The following is a 21,963-nucleotide window of genomic DNA, read 5'->3' as shown; positions in this document are numbered from 1 at the left end:
TCACAGTGACCCCACCCCATACCAATACTGTGTCAGCTCAAACACGATAGTCCTGTCTCACGTTAATTGAATGATAGCGATCATTCCGTCTACACTAGGCTCTGTGGCACCTGCGAATAAAGTGAAAAGAATACTTTGATTCATCCGCAAAAATACATTTTACTCAACGACGATTGGTCCGATCCCTTTGACACGAAGACGTCGTGCAGTAATGTTAGGGTCCATGTGTCTTGGAATAACACCTGGATGGGGGACCACATGTAGGTTTCACCTGTGTAGCCGATTACGAAAGGTCTGCCCACTCACTGTAACACCAGTAGCTCTGCGAAGCTATCTCGCCAATTTGAGAGGCATTTTGTCACCGTTTCGGTCGTTCTGATGACTTGTGCACCCCTGGTCGACCATACCTTGTCTGTCATCAACTTCATTTGTCTGTCAATATCGTGATGGCTACCTGCTAATTACCGGCTTTGTAACATATAAAAAGCACCAATAACATTTAGTTTGGTTTGAAGCAATATCAGAATACCTCTCAGCCTGTTTTTTTAGGAACGTAAAGAACCTCATTCATGCATTTTCACTGTAAATTTCAAATTTTACCATTTAATTTGTTCGTTTATGTTCGTTGTTCATAACATTCTGTAAATGGAATTACTGTTGTTTTTTAATCCATCTGCAATCATACAACTTTAGCCCGAATAAGAACCCCGAACTAGGAAATCCCCTGCTTTGTTTAATAGTACTTAACAGGCATGTCGCTATGTAAGTCGAATGACCTTGAACGCCTTGTCAGTTCCAGGTCACCTATACAACAATCTGACGGCGGATCGTGAAGTAACGAATCTCGACCAGTCTCGTCATTAACGCCATGATCCATACTTTTAAAAGTGATGACCCACGTGACCAAGCCTGGGCACTCACCAACTTCATCACTTCAGCACAAACTTGTTATACTGCAGGTTGCTGAACAACCTTAAAATGACGTGACAGTGGTGTCAAGGCCAATGTATATCTTTAGTAGCATACCAACACATCAGAAGTCGTGTTATGTTAATCTATGCTTGAACACATTTACAGCTTGCGGAACACATCAGTGGCGGTAAAGACATTTCAATGTTTTCATCTAACGTGTTCTTGTTTTAACAGATCGCATTGAAGGTAATTTTTCAATTAACTTAAGCAGTTGCTTCGTATATTATATGTGGCAACCATTATGTTCTTGCTCGGTAAAAACTGTCTCGATCACATAAATCATAACTACGTCATTGAACGAGTTCCCTGAGATTGGCCTTGCCTCATTCTATCGCAAGGCATGCGTCACAGAATCCTGCCTCAACACTGATAAATCTGTTGAGGAATGCAAGGTCGTCATGTACTTCAGCACCTAGACGGAACCCAGTGCAGGTCAGTATAAATATAGGATGGCAAGGATAGACCTGGTTTAGCATCACGTGAACAGAGGGTGAGAAGAACGCGGCAGGGGAAGGAGGGGAGAATGGCCCGTGCAGTATGACCTTATGTAAAAACTGGCCCAGCTCCACGAGCACTGTTAGCAATACCCGTCCACGCCCACGAGAGCTATGAGGCATCAATGTACACAGAGTTTCCCTGTTGAATCAATGATGCAGCCTTGCCTTTAAACTATACTAAAACACTATTTCTGGCCAACTGTTCGGCCCCTTTTCCCAGCACAGAAAGGTTAACACATCAAACCCAGTTAAGCACCAAATGTAACCTATTTGAAAATACCTAAACAGACATTATAATTAGCATTCGTCATGGTGATAAAAATGACAGCCCTAAATACTCTCGATTCTTGCTAATTTTAATTACGGGATGGATCGATGTCCGTTGAAAAACATAAATCATCTTACCCTATTTCATCCAATCACAGATGTCACATGCCTCTGTCTCCTCAGTGGTTACGTAAAGAGTGATCCAGTTTACGACTGGGTCCTGACTAACCGCAAACCGCCATGAAAATGGAAACAGTCTCTCAATTTTCCAAACATGGCTCTATGAATATCCTACATCTCGTGGACAAAACAACAATACGATAATTTGCTTTGCAAATATGTTTTACTGTTGAAAGTTGTTCATTCTTTAGCTCAAAGTTTCTGCTTAAACTGCGCTTGGTATAGTTTAGCGAAGTTTCAAAGTTCAGTGGTTCCGTTCATTTTCATGTATTGAAATGCGTTTAGCTACACGCGATTTGATTGGTTTGCCACGATTCCTGGCAATAATGGCGTACGAGAGGGGTACGAGTCTTCTTGCAGGTCTCGGAAAGAGACGATTAGTTACCAATGTCAGCGAGCAAGCGATTCTGATTAGTGTACGTGGAACTGATGTGTGACTAGAGCTACTTCCCTTTATCACTGACATCTCCTTCATGTACAATGCTGATGAAGCGCCGGTTATGCTTATATGACGAGCAATATGTTCCTTGTCCCCGTAGTCAGATAGCAGATATAATGTTACCGTGGAGAACTGAGGGTCGGGTTCGATTCCATGCTCTGTCATGCACCTTCTCCTTCACCTTGGTGATGTTCAGAACGACACCCACCTTCAAACTCGAACGCACATGTCTTTCCACACTTTTAAGAGGCGTCAGTGTAACTGCATATTTCAAAGTTGTATTCAGAGGGTCCAAGTACAACTACCATAACATCAGTTTATCTACCTCAGATCCCGACCTGAAGGTCAGAATGTCCATGAAACCGTATCGAGTGAGTGGCGTAGGTGTAGGAAAGCCCAGGTTTATGCAGGTCTTGTACTTTTTCCAATTTGTGTAAACCTCTGGTCAAGAAACACGGATTCAAACTGACGAGTTATGGCACGTCTAACCTACATTGCGTCCCCAGATACAGCTGAGCCATTAGGTTTCTACCAGCTGTTGATCCATCACCTGATGCACCATGATGGCGTGTGAGATGTATAGCAATCAACTCAGGACATAGAAGACGCAGTGATATTTGACCAAGGTGTCATCGAAGGTTTAGCATTCTCGCCTTCTGGCGGTTTTGTAAGACCGACAATGCGACATGATGTCTTTACAACAAGTAAAGGATCTGTATCGCAGAATGTTCCTGTATAACAGCTAGGTATCTACATTAAGCACATAAAACAGGCCACTTTGAGTATTCAGATTCAAATTCTAATCTCTTACTTCAAATTTGAAACTAATCCCTTGCTGAGGTGGTAGTGCTTGTTAAGGTGGTTGTACTCGTTGAAGTGGTTGTGCTTGTTGGGTTGTGCTTGAAGGGGTGGCTGTGCTTGTTGAGGCGATAGTGCTTGTTGGGTGGTTGTGCTTGTTGAGGTGGTTGTGTTTGTTGAGGTGGTTGTGTTTGTTGAGGTGGTTGTGTTTGAAGGGGTGGTTATGCTTGTTGAGGTTCTTGTACTTGTTGAGGCGGTTGTTCTTTCTCAGATGGTTGTGCTTATTGGGGTGGTTGTGCTTGTTGAGGTGGTTGTGCTTGTTGAGGTGGTTGTACTTGTTGAGGCGGTTGTTCTTTCTCAGATGGTTGTGCTTATTGGGGTGGTTGTACTTGTTAAGGTGGTTGTGCTTGTTGAGGTGGTTGTGCTTGTTCAAGGTTACACAACGCCAAATGTTTTCCCATAGACTTCTATACAAACCCTATATTTTAAAAAAATATCCAGGCCATCAACAGCCATTCCATGTACATAGGGGTACAGTCTGACCTTTTAATAAAATAAAACACAAATTCTGTCCAACTTGTCCGGCGAACTTTCCGAGCTCAGGAAGCGGAACACATCAACCCTCCACTCCGAACCAAATGTCACCTACTTTAAAATATCTTTGCACGTACAAGCATAAGTCATGGTGATAAAAGTGACCGCACTAAATGCCTAAAATTGTGGCCAGTTCTAATTATTGGATGGATGTGCTTTTAAAACACAGAGACATCTTGCACTGTTTCATCCACTGACAGCTGTCACAGGTCTCTATCCGTTTGAGTTGTTTCCATATGGTCCTCAATCGGGGAGCATGTGGTTCTGACATAGTGTAGTGGAACCTCAAGTGGTTGTGCTTATTGAGGTGGTTGTGTTTGTTGAGGTAGTTGTGTTTGTTGAGGTAGTTGTGCTTATTGAGGTAGTTGTGCTTGTTGAGGTAGTTGTGCTTATTGAGGTAGTAGTGCTTATTGAGGTAGTTGTGTTTGTTGAGGTAGTTGTGTTTGTTGAGGTAGTTGTGCTTATTGAGGTGGTTGTGCTTGTTGAGGTGGTTGTGTTTGTTGAGGTAGTTGTGTTTGTTGAGGTGGTTGTGCTTCTTGAGGTGGTTGTGCTTGTTGAGGTAGTTGTGTTTGTTGAGGTAGTTGTGCTTATTGAGGTAGTTGTGCTTCTTGAGGTAGTTGTGCTTACTGAGGTAGTTGTGCTTATTGAGGTAGTTGTGCTTATTGAGGTAGTTGTGCTTGTTGAGGTAGTTGTGCTTATTGAGGTAGTTGTGCTTATTGAGGTGGTTGTGTTTGTTGAGGTGGTTGTGTTTGTTGAGGTAGTTGTGCTTGTTGAGGTAGTTGTGCTTATTGAGGTGGTTGTGCTTATTGAGGTGGTTGTGCTTATTGAGGTGGTTGTGTTTGTTGAGGTAGTTGTGTTTGTTGAGGTAGTTGTGCTTGTTGAGGTAGTTGTGCTTATTGAGGTGGTTGTGCTTATTGAGGTGGTTGTGCTTGTTGAGGTAGTTGTGTTTGTTGAGGTAGTTGTGCTTCTTGAGGTAGTTGTGCTTATTGAGGTAGTTGTGCTTATTGAGGTGGTTGTGTTTGTTGAGGTAGTTGTGCTTGTTGAGGTAGTTGTGTTTGTTGAGGTAGTTGTGTTTGTTGAGGTAGTTGTGCTTGTTGAGGTAGTTGTGCTTATTGAGGTGGTTGTGCTTATTGAGGTGGTTGTGCTTGTTGAGGTAGTTATGTTTGTTGAGGTAGTTGTGCTTCTTGAGGTAGTTGTGCTTATTGAGGTAGTTGTGCTTATTGAGGTGGTTGTGTTTGTTGAGGTAGTTGTGCTTGTTGAGGTAGTTGTGTTTGTTGAGGTAGTTGTGCTTATTGAGGTAGTTGTGCTTGTTGAGGTAGTTGTGCTTATTGAGGTAGTTGTGCTTATTGAGGTGGTTGTGTTTGTTGAGGTAGTTGTGTTTGTTGAGGTAGTTGTGTTTGTTGAGGTAGTTGTGCTTATTGAGGTAGTTGTGTTTGTTGAGGTAGTTGTGCTTATTGAGGTAGTTGTGCGTGTTGAGGTAGTTGTGCTTGTTGAGGTAGTTGTGCTTATTGAGGTGGTTGTGATTATAGAGGTAGTTGTGCTTATTGAGGTAGTTGTGCTTGTTGAGGTAGTTGTGCTTATTGAGGTAGTTGTGCTTATTGAGGTGGTTGTGTTTGTTGAGGTAGTTGTGCTTCTTGAGGTGGTTGTGCTTATTGAGGTAGTTGTGTTTGTTGAGGTAGTTGTGCTTGTTGAGGTAGTTGTGCTTGTTGAGGTAGTTGTGCTTATTGAGGTAGTTGTGTTTGTTGAGGTAGTTGTGCTTATTGAGGTAGTTGTGCTTGTTGAGGTAGTTGTGCTTGTTGAGGTAGTTGTGCTTATTGAGGTAGTTGTGTTTGTTGAGGTAGTTGTGCTTATTGAGGTGGTTGTGCTTATTGAGGTAGTTGTGCTTCTTGAGGTAGTTGTGCTTATTGAGGTAGTTGTGCTTGTTGAGGTAGTTGTGCTTATTGAGGTAGTTGTGCTTATTGAGGTGGTTGTGTTTGTAGAGGTAGTTGTGTTTGTTGAGGTAGTTGTGTTTGTTGAGGTAGTTGTGCTTATTGAGGTGGTTGTGTTTGTTGAGGTCGTTGTGCTTGTTGAGGTAGTTGTGCTTATTGAGGTGGTTGTGTTTGTTGAGGTAGTTGTGTTTGTTGAGGTAGTTGTGCTTGTTGAGGTAGTTGTGCTTATTGAGGTGGTTGTGTTTGTTGAGGTAGTTGTGCTTATTGAGGTAGTTGTGCTTATTGAGGTGGTTGTGTTTGTTGAGGTAGTTGTGTTTGTTGAGGTAGTTGTGCTTATTGAGGTAGTTGTGCTTATTGAGGTAGTTGTGTTTGTTGAGGTAGTTGTGCTTATTGAGGTAGTTGTGCTTGTTGAGGTAGTTGTGCTTGTTGAGGTAGTTGTGCTTATTGAGGTAGTTGTGCTTATTGAGGTGGTTGTGTTTGTTGAGGTAGTTGTGCTTATTGAGGTAGTTGTGCTTGTTGAGGTGGTTGTGCTTATTGAGGTGGTTGTGTTTGTTGAGGTAGTTGTGCTTGTTGAGGTAGTTGTGCTTATTGAGGTAGTTGTGCTTATTGAGGTAGTTGTGTTTGTTGAGGTAGTTGTGTTTGTTGAGGTAGTTGTGCTTATTGAGGTAGTTGTGCTTATTGAGGTGGTTGTGCTTATTGAGGTGGTTGTGTTTGTTGAGGTAGTTGTGCTTCTTGAGGTGGTTGTGTTTGTTGAGGTAGTTGTGTTTGTTGAGGTAGTTGTGCTTATTGAGGTAGTTGTGTTTGTTGAGGTAGTTGTGCTTATTGAGGTAGTTGTGCTTATTGAGGTGGTTGTGCTTGTTGGGTGGTTGTGCTTATTGAGGTGGTTGTGTTTGTTGAGGTAGTTGTGCTTCTTGAGGTGGTTGTGTTTGTTGAGCTTCTTGTGCTTGTTGAGATGGTTGTGCTAGTTGAAGTGATTGGTCTCAGTGAGGTGTTTAGGTTCGCTGTGCTTGGAAAGGTGCTTTAGCTTAAAGAGGTTGGGCTCAGAGATCGTGTTTAGGTTGGTGAGATGGTGTGTTTGTACCCTTGAATATCACCGACTGTGGCTTGAAACACTCAGCTCAGACCTTTTGTTTTGTGTACATGCATTGAAACTAGCAGCCATATTCCCTTTCCTTATACAGCTATGTTATACCCATTGTATTCGATCAGTTTATGCCGTGAAGGTCTAGCACTGTGAAGAGGAAAACAGAAGACGATACAATTACAGTAACAATACAGTCTTGCTGTTACTATCCCAATGTTGATTGCAAATATGAAGATGAGGACGCCTATCGAGAAAATGACTATATTTTCTACATACGCCGTGACCATTAGCATTGTGGTAAGTGAATGAGAGAGTGAGTTTGGTGAGTTGTCCATACATATGAGAGCGTGTCACCTTCACGCCGAAGAGCAGGTGGATTCATTGCAGCCAAGACATTCACTACTAGCTCCCGTGAAAACCAAGACCAAGGGTCTTTAATCATGGATGGTTCCTACATGTGGCAATGTTGCGGTATTGTGTTGTACATGTAGTGTTGTGTTATCTTGTATATGTCACATTGTTGTGCCGTGTTGTAGTGTGTTATCTTTTTGTACATGTAGCATTATTCTGTTATCTTGTATATGCTGTATTGTTGTGTTATCTAGTTGTACATATCACGCTGTTGTTTTATGCTGTTCTACATGTAGTATTGTAGTGGTATCTTCTACGTGTAGTATTATTGTACTATCCTCCTCTACATGTAGTATTGTCGTCCTATCTTCTTCTACATGTAGTATTGTCGTCCTATCTTCTTCTACATGTTGTATTGTCGTCCTATCTTCTTCTACATGTAGTATTGTCGTCCTATCTTCTTCTACATGTAGTATTGTCGTCCTATCTTCTTCTACATGTTGTATTGTCGTCCTATCTTCTTCTACATGTAGTATTGTCGTCCTATCTTCTTCTACATGTAGTATTGTCGTACTATCTTCTTCTACATGCAGTATTGTTGTCTTATCTTCTTCTATGTGTAGTATTGATGTGCTTTCTGCTTTCCTCTGCATGTAGCATTGTTGTGCTATCTTCTTCTTCTAGTATCGTAGTGCTATCTTCTTCTACATGAAGTATCATTGTGCTATCTTCTGCATGTAGTATTGTTGTGCTATCTTCTTCTTCTAGTATCGTAGTGCTATCTTCTTCTACATGAAGTATCATTGTGCTATCTTCTGCATGTAGCATTGTTGTGCTATCTTCTTCTTCTAGTATCGTAGTGCTATCTTCTACCTGTAGTATCATTGTGCTATCTTCTGCATGTAGTATTGTTGTGCTATCTTCTGCATGTAGTATTGTTGTGCTATCTTCTGCATGTAGTATTGTTGTGCTATCTTCTACCTGTAGTATCATTGTGCTATCTTCTGCATGTAGTATTGTTGTGCTGTCTTCTGCATGTAGTATTGTTGTGCTATCTTCTGCATGTAGTATTGTTGTGCTATCTTCTTCTACCTGTAGTATCCTTGTGCTATCTTCTACATGTAGTATTGTCTGCTGTCTTCTTCTAGTGATGTATCGTAGTGCTATCTTCTTCTACCTGTAGTATCGTTGTGCTATCTTTTACTACATCAAGTATTATGGTGTTTACGTCTTGTACATGTAGTATGATTATGCTATCTTCTCCTACATGTAGTATTGTTGTGCTATCTTCTACATGTAGTATTACTGTGCTATCTTGTACATCGCTTTTGTCCACATGTTACACACCTCGGTGTATGAAACAGTGTTTTGGGAAGCCCAACTAAACTCAGCTAGTTGCAGGACATGTGTCCCATTTCTTGTGAGAGTCAGATGATATGGCTGAAAATATCTCTCAAATCATACAAATAACCTGTAACCTTGACTGGATATGAACAAACACTTGTTTTTCTGTCCATTGTTGTATTGGGATTTGACTTACAACAGAAGGGTATTTAGTATTGCATCTGACGAGCTGTCCACTGTAATTAGTGTTGACTTCGGAAGCCCGGATATTCAAGAAGACCCTATGGCAGTGTCATTAGTCTTTTCTTGTGTCTACATCACACGTGTATTCAGTCTCACCTCTTAAGGCTTTTTCAGGTGTGAATGACACAATGCCGGTTAATGGAGGATGTTAGTTGTCTCAATTCCACTTAGAGCTGTGAGGCCATTAGAGAGTGTTATGCAAGGTTCCTAAGTAAATGTATGGCGTTCAGAGCATTGCTCGCCTTGACCTTGTTACCCAAGAAAAAAGGAAGATACATTGTCCAATACCCACGTCTACTGCAGCAGCAACTACTTTTACCACCATCGCTACCACCACCACCACTACTACTACTACTACTACTACTACTGTTAAATACTACTGCTAACTACTGCTGCTGCTACTTCAACTATCACGGCTGATGATAGTACTGTCGCCGCCTCTAGTAATCCAACAGCTACTACTACTACTACTGCTGCTGCTGCTACTACTACTACTACTACTACTGCTGAAACTCTATAACTACTACTACCTGCTACTACTACGACGGCTAGTACTACTATACTACAACAACTACTACTACACTACTACTACTACCACTACTACTACTACTACTACTACCACTGCTACTACTACTACTACTACTACTACTACTACTACTACCACAACCGCCGCCACCGCCAGCGCCACTACAACAGTGAGTCCAACAGGGGCCAATTATTTCAGAAGAGCCGTGAGCAGTTGGGTCGTCCACGTCCGTCAACACATATAGTACCGAGGGGCTCATCATAGTATATATATAGATCTTTACACATAGAGCAAACAACTTGTTGACGTCAACAGAATTATAATCATTGTGAAGACGCAGGTTCGACTCGAAAATGTGCCAAAACAGTGCAACACGGGTGAAATATATGGTGGCACTTGCGTCATGAGGATTACAGGTCTGAGTGAGTGAGTGAGTGAGTGAGTGAGTGAGTGAGTGAGTGAGTGAGTGAGTGAGTGAGTGAGTGAGTGAGTGAGTGAGTGAGTGAGTGAGTGAGTGAGTGAGTGAGTGAGTGAGTGAGTGAGTGAGTGTCTGGACCAGACAATGATCAACAACATTATCGATCTGCGCAATATGGAACCGATGGCATGTGTCACCCAAGTCAGCGAGCCTGACCACCCGATCCCATTAGTCGCCTTTTATGGCAAGCATGGGTTGCTGAAGCCCTATTCTACTCAGGACCTTCACCGGTCATGTCTTAATAAGTCCAGTCCAGGTGCCAGTGCTGATCGTATGAGGCGACCACGTGGATGTGACGACCAGGATCATTTGATTAGGGCCATCGTTACACACAGTATCTATCACTGGATTGTCTGATGAATATTTACAGGGGTACATCTTTTAGCTGGAATATTACAGAGTGCGGAATAAAGAAATCAGTGAACTTTTGAAATTTCAAGGACACCGTTTTAACAGTCTGCAATCTCAAATACCATATGACTGGCAATTTTCAAAAGTTTCAAAATATATCTAATTTTGTATAAATTCCGTAGTCCTGACGGCAGTAGTGAAGAAAATATTTTCGTATCCTGAACGACTCTGGTTCAAAAACAAATAGGAAATCTTCTAAGACTTTCCATGGAGCAGGGCCTGGATGGAGGATGTGCTTGTGAAGTAATTCTAAACACAATCCCCTCTCACGGCCCCTTTTACTGGAAGGGGTGTCAATATTTTCATGGTCTACAATAGAGATTTCCATAAATATGAACCAGTTCACGCTCGGTCAGTGAACTGAAATTGAAGATAAACAGCATACTTATATTATAACACAAAATTGAGCCTACATGCAGCCAAGATCAGGTCATCATTAGGTCAACATGGAACCAGGTCAGGTCATCATCAGGCTGTCACTGGGCCAACATACAGTCCAGATCTGGTCATCATTAGATCAACATTTAGCCAGGTCGGGTCATCATCAGGTCATCAACTTCATGGCGATATCATGTAGGTAGGTGTCAGGTTTGATTTTTTCCGTACATAAAACTATGGTTTTGTATTGTACCGTTTCTGTCTATAAACAAACACACGGAAGTTCGTCAGATGGCCATAACTGAAGGGAGGCTGATGTTTTGAATTTTAGAACACGGTCGACAACTGGTTGCGGCCAAAATAACAACTCTATGAAATCGGGCATCACTCTGCAAACTTAATAATAAAACTTGGTGTCACACAATATTCTTCTGTTGACCGCTTCCCTGCTATGGATGAAGATATCAGGCAAAATAAATATAATTATCTCCAATGTCTGGATACACCGACGGGTAGAACAGTTCAAACTGGGTGTCTTATATTATCGGGTTATCCTGTTGTGACGTCATCACGCCAATATTGTGAAAGAAATTGGGTTGTGAGTGTCATGGTGCATCGTGATGGCCCAAGGGTAGAGGCGGTGTCGTGATGTTGCATTGATATCCTCCCGCCAGCGTTTCCTTTCTTGTACATAATCCATACGTCTCCCGACCGCGTTCTTGTGGCCCTGGAAGCGGTTTGGTTCAGGAAGTGTATATATTTGGAATGACAAACTGTTTACTACAGATCGAGGTTCCAGCACAACGGCACCAACATTGACCACCAGCATCATGTGACTGTCAGAACAGAAATAATTCCTGACTTGTCGTACGCTCGGGGTGTTCATATAAACATATATTTATTGAACTCTCGAAGGCGTTGACTCGTTCTATTAAATGAAAACAAGAAATCTCGCTATAGTCTGAGAGAAGCAGGGAGGGAGGGAAAGAAAGAGAAGAAGAATATTTTAATTGATTATCCACTGGGTGCTGAAGTCAGGTTGTTCCGACAATGAGTATAACATGAACTTTGAACATCTTCCGGGTACTCATGAACTGGGTGCTGTTGCTCCAAGTACCCGAGAAGGTCTGGTCCGAGAATAGGCCTTCGGGAACCCGTGCTTGCTATAAAAGGCGACTATACTTGTCGTGAGAGGCGACTAACGGGATCGGTCAGGCTTGTTGAATTGGTTGACACGTCATCGTATCCCAATTCCTTAGATGGATGCTCATGTTGCTGATCACCGGACTGTATGGTCCAGACTCGATTTTACAGACCGCCACCGTATAGCAGGAATAGTGCTGAGTGCGGAGCAATCCTCAACTCACTCGCTCACTGTTGCTCCAAGAATACCACTGCGTCAGGACCTGGCACATTCTTTCGTTTTCATTTTGTGTTTTGGCTATTTACAAAGCTGGACATTTTGTTGTTAAATGCAATGGGGATGAAGGCCTAAACATGCAGCAGCCAAACTTAATTGTATTTGATGCAAATTGGGAACATTTAATGCCATTAAACGGGGTCATTCGTCTGGTTAATGTTTTACCATACTATGTTGATAAAACGTATACCCGGTAACAGGAACCATGGAAGGAGATGTTAACGATGTTAACGTAATGGAGACACCAGGCGACTGAACATCCAGGGACATATGTTGTTGCAAATGTCAACCACAAATTGTTTCACGCTTTTAGCGTTTGGAATCGGTCCTGGTCCTGTCGTAGACGTCATTCCATCTCATCCGAGATATGATCAGCTTGGTGTTATGGAGAATAATTCTGGACAAGAATAGTTAGTGACATGTGTAAATTTTGAAATCCTGGATTATGATCTATTCATTCATTGAAATACTGATGAAATATCATGTCCCAAACCAGAACAACAGAACAAGGATTACAAGAACCCAAAGTTTATTTGCATCCCACTATGTATATGAGTTCTCAAATCACACCGCACATGCACATACACACCACACACGAACACACACATATCTCCTTAATAACTAATTGCTTCCCGTGTTTCTAAATACCCAAAAAGCCTATTACATGTACTATACTCTTTTTGAAAAAGTAGGAGTCATTATTTTCTTTTATTTACGATTAAAAATATTTAGGAGATTTATCGGAGTCAATCAGTGTTGATATAATATTATTCAATATTTTGATATTGCATCACCATTTGCACTTCCTTACAACCATAGTTATTTGGAATGTAGTCGCTTTTGAAAGATGATTGGTGTATGGCATGCAATTTGCATGTATAAGATTTTCATTTTGAAACAAACAACTAGAGACAAACGTTAACGAATGGGTGATGCAAGATCAGTGTCAAAATTAATGATCTGAGTGATTTCTCGACCTTCTTGAAAAAATGTCACAATCAAGAATGGGACCCCATGGACGTGTATGTGGCTACTGCGTTGTGCACTTGCATATCATGCGTTGTGTTTACTTCATCTAACTGACCAGTAAGTTCATCAACTGTCCACCACGGCCATGTCAATCCATGGTTGTTCAACCTCGTGGCATCAGTATATTCCACTGACGACCGCTAGTTATCCCACCTGGACCGTCAGTGCATTCGATTGTTATCCCACCTGGACCGTCAGTGCATCCGACTGTTATCCCACCTGGACCGTCAGTGCATCTGATTGTTATCCCCCCTGTACCGTCAGTCCATCCGACTGTTATTCCACCTGGACCGTCAGTGCATCCGATTGTTATCCCTCCTGTACCGTGAGTGCAACCGATTGTTATCCCACCTGGACCGTCAGTGCATCCGATTGTTATCCCTCCCGGACCGTCAGTGCATCCGATTGTTATCCCACCTGGACCGTCAGTGCATCCGATTGTTATCCCTCCCGGACCGTCAGTGCATCCGATTGTTATCCCACCTGGACCGTCAGTGCATCCGATTGTTATCCCACCTGGACCGTCAGTGCATCTGATTGTTATCCCACCTGGACCGTCAGTCCATCCGACTGTTATTCCACCTGGACCGTCAGTGCATCCGATCGTTATCCCTCCTGTACCGTGAGTGCAACCGATTGTTATCCCACCTCGACCGTCAGTGCATCCGATTGTTATCCCTCCTGTACCGTCAGTGCATCCGATTGTTATCCCACCTGGACCGTCAATGCATCCGATTGTTATCCCTCCCGGACCGTCAGTGCATCCGATTGTTATCCCTCCTGTACCGTCAGTGCATCCGATTGTTATCCTTCCTGTACCGTCAGTGCATCCGATTGTTATCCCACCCGGACCGTCAGTGCATCCGATTGTTATCCCACCTGGACCGTCAGTCCATCCGACTGTTATTCCACCTGGACCGTCAGTGCATCCGATCGTTATCCCTCCTGTACCGTGAGTGCAACCGATTGTTATCCCACCTCGACCGTCAGTGCATCCGATTGTTATCCCTCCTGTACCGTCAGTGCATCCGATTGTTATCCCACCTGGACCGTCAATGCATCCGATTGTTATCCCTCCCGGACCGTCAGTGCATCCGATTGTTATCCCTCCTGTACCGTCAGTGCATCCGATTGTTATCCTTCCTGTACCGTGAGTGCAACCGATTGTTATCCCACCTCGACCGTCAGTGCATCCGATTGTTATCCCTCCTGTACCGTCAGTGCATCCGATTGTTATCCCACCTGGACCGTCAATGCATCCGATTGTTATCCCTCCCGGACCGTCAGTGCATCCGATTGTTATCCCTCCTGTACCGTCAGTGCATCCGATTGTTATCCTTCCTGTACCGTCAGTGCATCCGATTGTTATTCCACCTGGACCGTCAGTGCATCCGATTGTTATCCCACCTGGACCGTCAGTGTATCCGATTGTTATCCCTCCTGGACCGTCAGTGCATCCGGTTGTTTTCCCTTAGGTACCGTAAGTCCATCCGACTGTTATCCCCCTTTTTGTTAGTCCATTCGACTGTAAACCCTCTTGGTGCCATCAGTGCATGTGGTTCCTCCAAACACCAAGCAGGAGCAGAGTACGCGGTCCAGCTCACTCCATCCACCCGTCATGTCTACCCGACACCACGTGTACTCTACCCATGCACTCCGTGACCATGGAATATATTGTACCCAACCACCCGGTTGCGTTTGGACAATCGGTTACATGTTCATGAGCAACTTTTCCAGTGAAGTAAATATCGTAGGCATATGTCGTTGGCATTTTGGAACAGGGTTTATGAGAAATATTTATTATATTCCTTGAGTTATGTAAAGTGAAATAGCTCTCTAAAATAATGACATGGCTGTCAATAGAAAGGAAATCAACGCAGTTTGACCATTGTCATCATGGCCACCAACAATGAGTCATTAGCTGCCTATAATTAGTTACGTAAAGGTGGCTTGGCCACTGAAGCGTGATATTGTGGATGAGGTGCAGGATACTACTGGCTGACATCTGGACAAATACGTCACGTGACAGCCTGATCACGACCCTAGGGTTAAATTAAGAATGCTTTGTGTGAGTCTGGACTGGACCCTCGGACAGCAGCTAGGCAGGTTGGCTGACTATAGCCTCCCTAAATGCGCCGAGCCCTCGTTACAGCATCATGTAGTTGTAAACAGATTATATCATGAATAAAGTGTTGTGGACCCACTGATGGACTTCTGTATTAGAAGAGACAGATATCCCGCAACCATCAGCAGCCCGGGATATAAAATACTGATGGTGACATATCAATCATAAAATACCAACATCCCTACATTATTTTGTCCAGTATAGTATACAATCAGTCACTACAACAATGCTATGCAGACTCAAGAACAAAACCTGTCGAACATCGGTCGGCATTATGCTGCCACGGCGCCATGTCCGTGTATTTCAGGGGAAGAACATCTCGAACGATGTCGTCCCGGTAGTCCAATCAAACTGCAAGCTAAAATAATGTGTTCTCTGATGATTATCTTTGTTATCTAACACGCACTCAAAGAGTGAAACTATATTTGTAGAGCATTTATAAAACTTTCCCTGGAAATGTTAATAAAGATAAATCCGCTAAATGAGGCTGGCCCCACAGTAGCTGGATATCGTGTCAAGGGCCCACCAAGTAGATGGCCATGATTACTTGTCTGTTTAGCCAGGAATGGTCATTTCACAGTGTGTCCATGTCTATGTTTGAGCACTAGTCGAAGAGGAAGATGGTTTCGATTAAGACAGCATTACACTGGACTAGCAAGCGAAGTGACGTCCTGTGTATCCCGTTCAGCTGTTGTGCAGCGCCATCGTCAAGTGCAGTACTCGGTATTTAGTTCTCTGTATTTAGGAAGAAGTATATTCAAAATTATAAGTATTATAAAGTAAACAGACCGTCGCTCGCTCAGTCATTGATTGACGCGCTACTCACCGAGACCAGCAGCCATGAATAGTAAGCCTTACACTATGTAGAATGTTCTATGTATAGGGTAAAGCATGACTCGCTAGCATCACCGAGAGTGAGTGAGTGAGTTTAGTTTTACGTCGCACTTAGCAATATTCCAGCTATATGGCGACGGTCTGTAAATAATCGAGTCTGGACCAGACAATCCAGTGATCAACAACATGACAATCGATCTGCGCAATTGGGAACCGATGACATGTGTCAACCAAGTCAGCGAGTCTGACCACCCGATCCCGTTAGTCGCCTCTTACGACAAGCTGAGTCGCCTTTTATGGAGCATCACCGAGAAGTAAGGCTGTTTTCCCAAAGGATATGCCAGAAGGCTGAAGTGTATTCCTGAGGGAAAACAGCTTGACTTCTTCTTGACTTGACTTATAAACCGACGGAAGATATAAACTTATAAGATATAAGTTCAATATTTGATGTTCACTGAAGAAAATGGGATGAGACTAGCAGCCGACGCCTCGCCATGCACGCGCAATACATGTGCTCCCTCCGCGCTCAACCCATGCCCTTCAGTCGTGTCATTCCAGCAGTGTATCTAGTGATTCCCCATTAATTAACTATGGATTAATCAACATCTTGCATTACCCTGACGTTTTATGGCCATGGTGTGACTAGAGTACAGTCTGGAGTCATCAAGTGGATTCTGAAACTATCAGATGACAGCTAGCTCTTGTCAGCTTCATTCTACACTGTACGTTCTACACTACTTGTACGTTCTACACAGTACGTTCTACACTACTAGTAAGTTCTACACAGTACGTTCTACGCTACTAGTACGTTCTACACACTACGTTCTAAACAATACGGTCTACACTACTAGTACGTTCTACACAGTACGTTCTACACAGTACGTTCTACGCTACTAGTACGTTCTACACACTACGTTCTACACAATACGGTCTACACTACTAGTACGTTCTACACACTACGTTCTACACAGCACGTTATACACTACTAGTACGCTCTACACACTACGTTCTACACAATAGGGTCTACACTACTAGTACGTTCTACACACTACGTTCTGCACAATAGGGTCTACACTACTAGTACGTTCTACACACTACGTTCTACACAATACGTTCTACACTACTAGTATGTTCTACACAGAACGTTCTACACACTACGTTCTACACACTACGTTCTACACTGTGCGTTCGACACAGTACGTTCTACATATTACCACCTGAATCCTTTAAAGTTAAAGTTTGTACTTGAATGCACATTTAAAGCACGTGCTTCACACAATATCTCAAAGGCTGTGGGTTGCATGTTCCCGCACGAAGGCGCCAAGCAGACCAAAGCCGACAGTACTAAACATATCGTTTCCTGTCATGGCAAGAAGTAAACGTCCCGAAAACACCACGATGACTAGTTATTGGCAGGCACGACACAGGTGTGTCATGCCGCAACATCCGTACAAGTCGAACATAAACCACATTGAACATTACTGTCGGAAACGCCCTGGGCTGCAGGGCTAGGGGCCGTCGCCCGGTCAGACGTTCCTTCCTCACAAATAGGCACAGACCAGAACGTTTGGCGTGGTGCATGCTCCAGGATAACCTCACGTTGTGGACATGGCGCAAGGTCATAGACTGATCCATTACACGTTAGACCGCCGCTGTCGCGTATGGAGACGTCGTAACGAGAAATATTACCAGGAGATGACCCATGCATCTGAACAGTTTTGTGGTGGCTCACTGATGGTGCGGGTCCATTTCACGTGGCTGCAAATTGGATCTCGTAACAGTGCATGGGTCACTCAACGGCCAACGTTCTCAACAGGAAGTACTCCGCATTCTAATAACCATCACATAGCAAACGCTGGGCCTCAGCGTTCTCGACCAATCTTCACCGATGTGTGTGACCACTCCATCAAACCTTACTATGGCCTACTAGTAGGAACGAAACTTACGAAACTTACCCAACAGCTTTAGAACTTGGACGCCAATTGCACATACAAGCTTGAGATCCTCGCAATCTGCAGGAACTGATGCAGTTACACAGTGAGGAATGACAGAGGACCTGAAGATGGTTGTCCACACGATGGGCGGATAATGATGTGGTTGTCAGTGCTGTTTAATGGAGTTATAGACCGCGGACAGTTGCCGGTTCGATCCCGGGCCGCGCTATATCAAAAGACGTTAAAATATTGTCATTTGTCGGTCCCTGCCTGGCCCTCGGCATGAATGGGTACAACAAGGACTGGTCGGCTCGGAGTCCGTTTAACGCCTCTGAGTAGGATAATCATGCCGGCATGGTATATATCTCAGTGAGCTAGCACTTTTAAACCAGCTTAAGTCTGGGCTTGTACAAGCAGCCACACACATCTACACGCATGCACGTTTTCACGAGAGAGAAATGTTCTAAAGTACTGTGTGAAACCCCATTTCACTTCACCTCATAGAGTCATAGACCCGAGAAGATCCGGGTCAGAACTGATTTTCTGTAAGCTAAGCTAGTCGTAGGAGGCGACTAACGGGATTGGGTAGTCAGACTCGCTAACTTCGTTGACACATGTCATCGTATCCCAATTCCTTAGATGGAGGCTCATGCAGCTGATCACTGAATTATCTTCCCTGTGCTTATATGTCAGTTCAGTCAACAATGAATGGGTACCCGGTAAGAGAAGGACTGTTAACCTGCCATCTTAGCTCAGCCCCCTGCAGTTCTCCAACCATCATGGACCAGCCTGTAGTAGACAATGCTACTCTAGCCTACAACACGACGATGTGGCTACGGTCACTGTTTACCCACACGCGAGGATCCCCTCAGTGCAGTTGTACTGAGACTTGCACACGAGCCTCAGAGTGAGTACCTCTGTACTCGGTTTAAAGATACTGCTTTATTGGTCTAAGTGCAGTTGCTGGAAGAATGAAACAAGTCCACGTGCGGTACGTCATATGTATTAGACCATCACTACCTGTTCTCTTTGTTTATCTCCCTTTTAATACAAACCAATGATAGCAGTTTGAAACTGTGCTCGTTTGTTAAACAACGTTTATCCGAAGTTGAATAGACTTCTCAGACTAAAGTGTTCATTTGGCAAGGTCAAATTATGAGGATTGGCGCTCTTACTTTCACTGTATTTAGTTTACTGTTTTGTTTAAGGTGAGATTCATCCGTACGTTTTCACTGCAAACAGACTACTAGTTGGAAAATCTGACCCTCGATATGTTCTGAAAAACGTGACTTTCTTCCTTCAACTTGTAATATATACTGGAGAAAAATAGTTGGGGATATGTGCAAATTTTGCAATTTTGGATCATGATCTATTTATTCATTGACACACTGATAAAATATCAGTCACAAAAAATACCAGTTTCCCTAGCTTATTTTGTCCCGGATATATATAGCAAATATTAAGCAGGCAGAATTAGAACTGGTTGGACGAATTTTGCTTGAATTGAGTTTGTGGTCATGTGCATAGAACTCAGAAACTCAGAGTTTGAACTCTAATCACAGTACGTGGAGAATTCATGTATGGGTGACGTCACTGGCATGTTGACTTCTGGGAGATTCTAGGACTATAGTCCTCTCCCACGACGGAGCAGGTGGGACACGTGGTCTCCCTTTAGGTCAGTCAGTTTGTTCATGAAACGTCTCTGTTCATCAGGCAGTACATGGATACCCAGCGGGATAGGTCATGTGACCGTTTCAAGCAGCCTGAGTTAATTGGCTAGCGCTTTCTTATTCTCGCTCACCAAATAGCCCAGGCTACAAAAAAAAGCCATCAAAGGTAGCAAAACCGATTGATAAGGTGTCGGATTACATGAAACGTACATCTTTCGCTCTTGGCATGAAAAAGGGCATCGTGCTAAAAATTGTAATAAATAAACCAAAGTTTTGATTATTTTGATTATTTTGACATCAGGGACATCAGAGATGTCATTCGCCGGCTATTTCCTAGAAATGAACACCTGTAAACAAGAAAGTCAAAACAGGTGTGTCATGTCGCAACATCCGTACAAGTCGAACATAAACCACATTGAACATTACTGTCGGAAACGCCCTGGGCTCAGACGTTCCTTCCTCACAAATAGGCACAGACCAGAACGTTTGGCGTGGTGCATGCTCCAGGATAACCTCACGTTGTGGACATGGCGCAAGGTCATAGACTGATCCATTACACGTTAGACCGCCGCTGTCGCGTATGGAGACGTCGTAACGAGAAATATTACCAGGAGATGACCCATGCATCTGAACAGTTTTGTGGTGGCTCACTGATGGTGCGGGTCCATTTCACGTGGATCGCATAACAGTGCATGGGCCACTCAACGGCCAACGTTCTCAACAGGAAGTACTCCGCATTCTAATAACCATCACATAGCAAACGCTGGGCCTCAGCGTTCTCGACCAATCTTCACCGATGTGTGTGACCACTCCATCAAACCTTACTATGGCCTACTAGTAGCGCGGTACGAAACCTACCCAACAGCTTTAGGACTTGGACGCCAATTGCACATACAAGCTTGAGATCCTCGCAATCTGCAGGAACTGATGCAGTTACACAGTGAGGAATGACAGAGGACCTGAAGATGGTTGTCCACACGATGGGCGGATAATGATGTGGTTGTCAGTGCTGTTTAATGGAGTTATAGACCGCGGACAGTTGCCGGTTCGATCCCGGGCCGCGCTATATCAAAAGACGTTAAAATATTGTCATTTGTCGGTCCCTGTCTGGCCCTCGGCATGAATGGGTACAACAAGGACTGGTCGGCTCGGAGTCCGTTTAACGCCTCTGAGTAGGATAATCATGCCGGCATGGTATATATCTCAGTGAGCTAGCACTTTTAAACCAGCTTAAGTCTGGGCTTGTACAAGCAGCCACACATCTACACGCATGCACGTCTTCACGAGAGAGAAATGTCCTAAAGTACTGTGTGAAACCCCATTTCACTTCACCTCATAGAGTCATAGACCCGAGAAGATCCGGGTCAGAACTGATTTTCTGTAAGCTAAGCTAGTCGTAGGAGGCGACTAACGGGATTGGGTAGTCAGACTCGCTAACTTCGTTGACACATGTCATCGTATCCCAATTCCTTAGATGGAGGCTCATGCAGCTGATCTCTGAATTATCTTCCCTGTGCTTATATGTCAGTTCGGTCAACAATGAATGGGTACCCGGTAAGAGAAGGACTGTTAACCTGTCATCTTAGCTCAGCCCCCTGCAGTTCTCCAACCATCATGGACCAGCCTGTAGTAGACAACGCTACTCTAGCCTACAACACGACGACGTGGCTACGGTTTTGTAAACAAGAAAGTCAAAACACATCCATGCAGAGGATCACATTAATGTTTCTAGGTTTATGATAAGTAAACTACTGCTCAAATTTGGATACAAGTACAAGAAGGTAACAAACCATAAACTTGTAATGTGTGAGAGATCTGATATTGTGAAAATAAGGTGTAACTAGCTGAGAGAAATTAAGCAGGCAAGAGAGGATGGGTTCGAACCTATATATCTGGATGAGACCTGGGTCAATGCAAACCATACTGCTGCCAGACAGTGGCTACCCACTGATCCCAATGATGGTAGGAAAATACCAACGGACAAAGGTGAACGTTTAATCTTTCTTCATGCTGATTCCCACCATGGATTCCTACCTGGGTGTGATCTGGTATTTAGGTCAAAAGAGTGCATATGATCGGGACTATCATACAGAAATGAACTCAACGGTTTTCACGCAGTATGTTGAGGAACAATTGTTGCCAGCTCTGCCTGACAAAAGTCTTGTTGTCGTGGACAATGCTGCCTATCACAGAGCTCCAGATCCAAACAATAGGTGCCCAATTTCCAATACAAAGAAGTCAGATATGCAGCAATGGCTGACAAATAACAATATACGATGTTCAATTAGGGCCACTAAACTACAGTTGTATTCAGTGATTAAAACTAACAAAGCTCAACCCACATAATTATGTTATGTCACTGACAACACGTCTTGAGATTACCACCGTACCACTGTGATCTCAATCCAATCGAACTTGTTTGGGGAGACCTTAAACGTACAGTGGCCCAGAAAAATCAATC

General features: G+C 43.5%; 1 protein-coding gene across 1 annotated transcript; it reads right to left on the bottom strand.

Annotated features, from left to right (window-relative positions):
* Positions 1 to 4,032: 4,032 nt before the first annotated feature.
* LOC137297394 (homeobox-like protein HDP1) lies at positions 4,033 to 7,763 on the bottom strand. Its single transcript, XM_067829396.1, has 3 exons — positions 7,685 to 7,763; positions 4,749 to 6,546; positions 4,033 to 4,714 (listed from the first exon to the last, which is right to left on the bottom strand). The coding sequence occupies exons 1-3, from the start codon at positions 7,761 to 7,763 to the stop codon at positions 4,033 to 4,035; spliced, it is 2,559 nt and encodes an 852-aa protein (XP_067685497.1).
* Positions 7,764 to 21,963: the final 14,200 nt, after the last annotated feature.

This window comes from Haliotis asinina, chromosome 9, assembly GCF_037392515.1.
Source record: "Haliotis asinina isolate JCU_RB_2024 chromosome 9, JCU_Hal_asi_v2, whole genome shotgun sequence".
In the NCBI taxonomy this organism is placed as follows: domain Eukaryota; kingdom Metazoa; phylum Mollusca; class Gastropoda; order Lepetellida; family Haliotidae; genus Haliotis; species Haliotis asinina.
The sequence above is the reverse complement of the archived record's forward strand: the minus strand, read 5'-3'. Positions and strand labels throughout refer to the sequence as shown.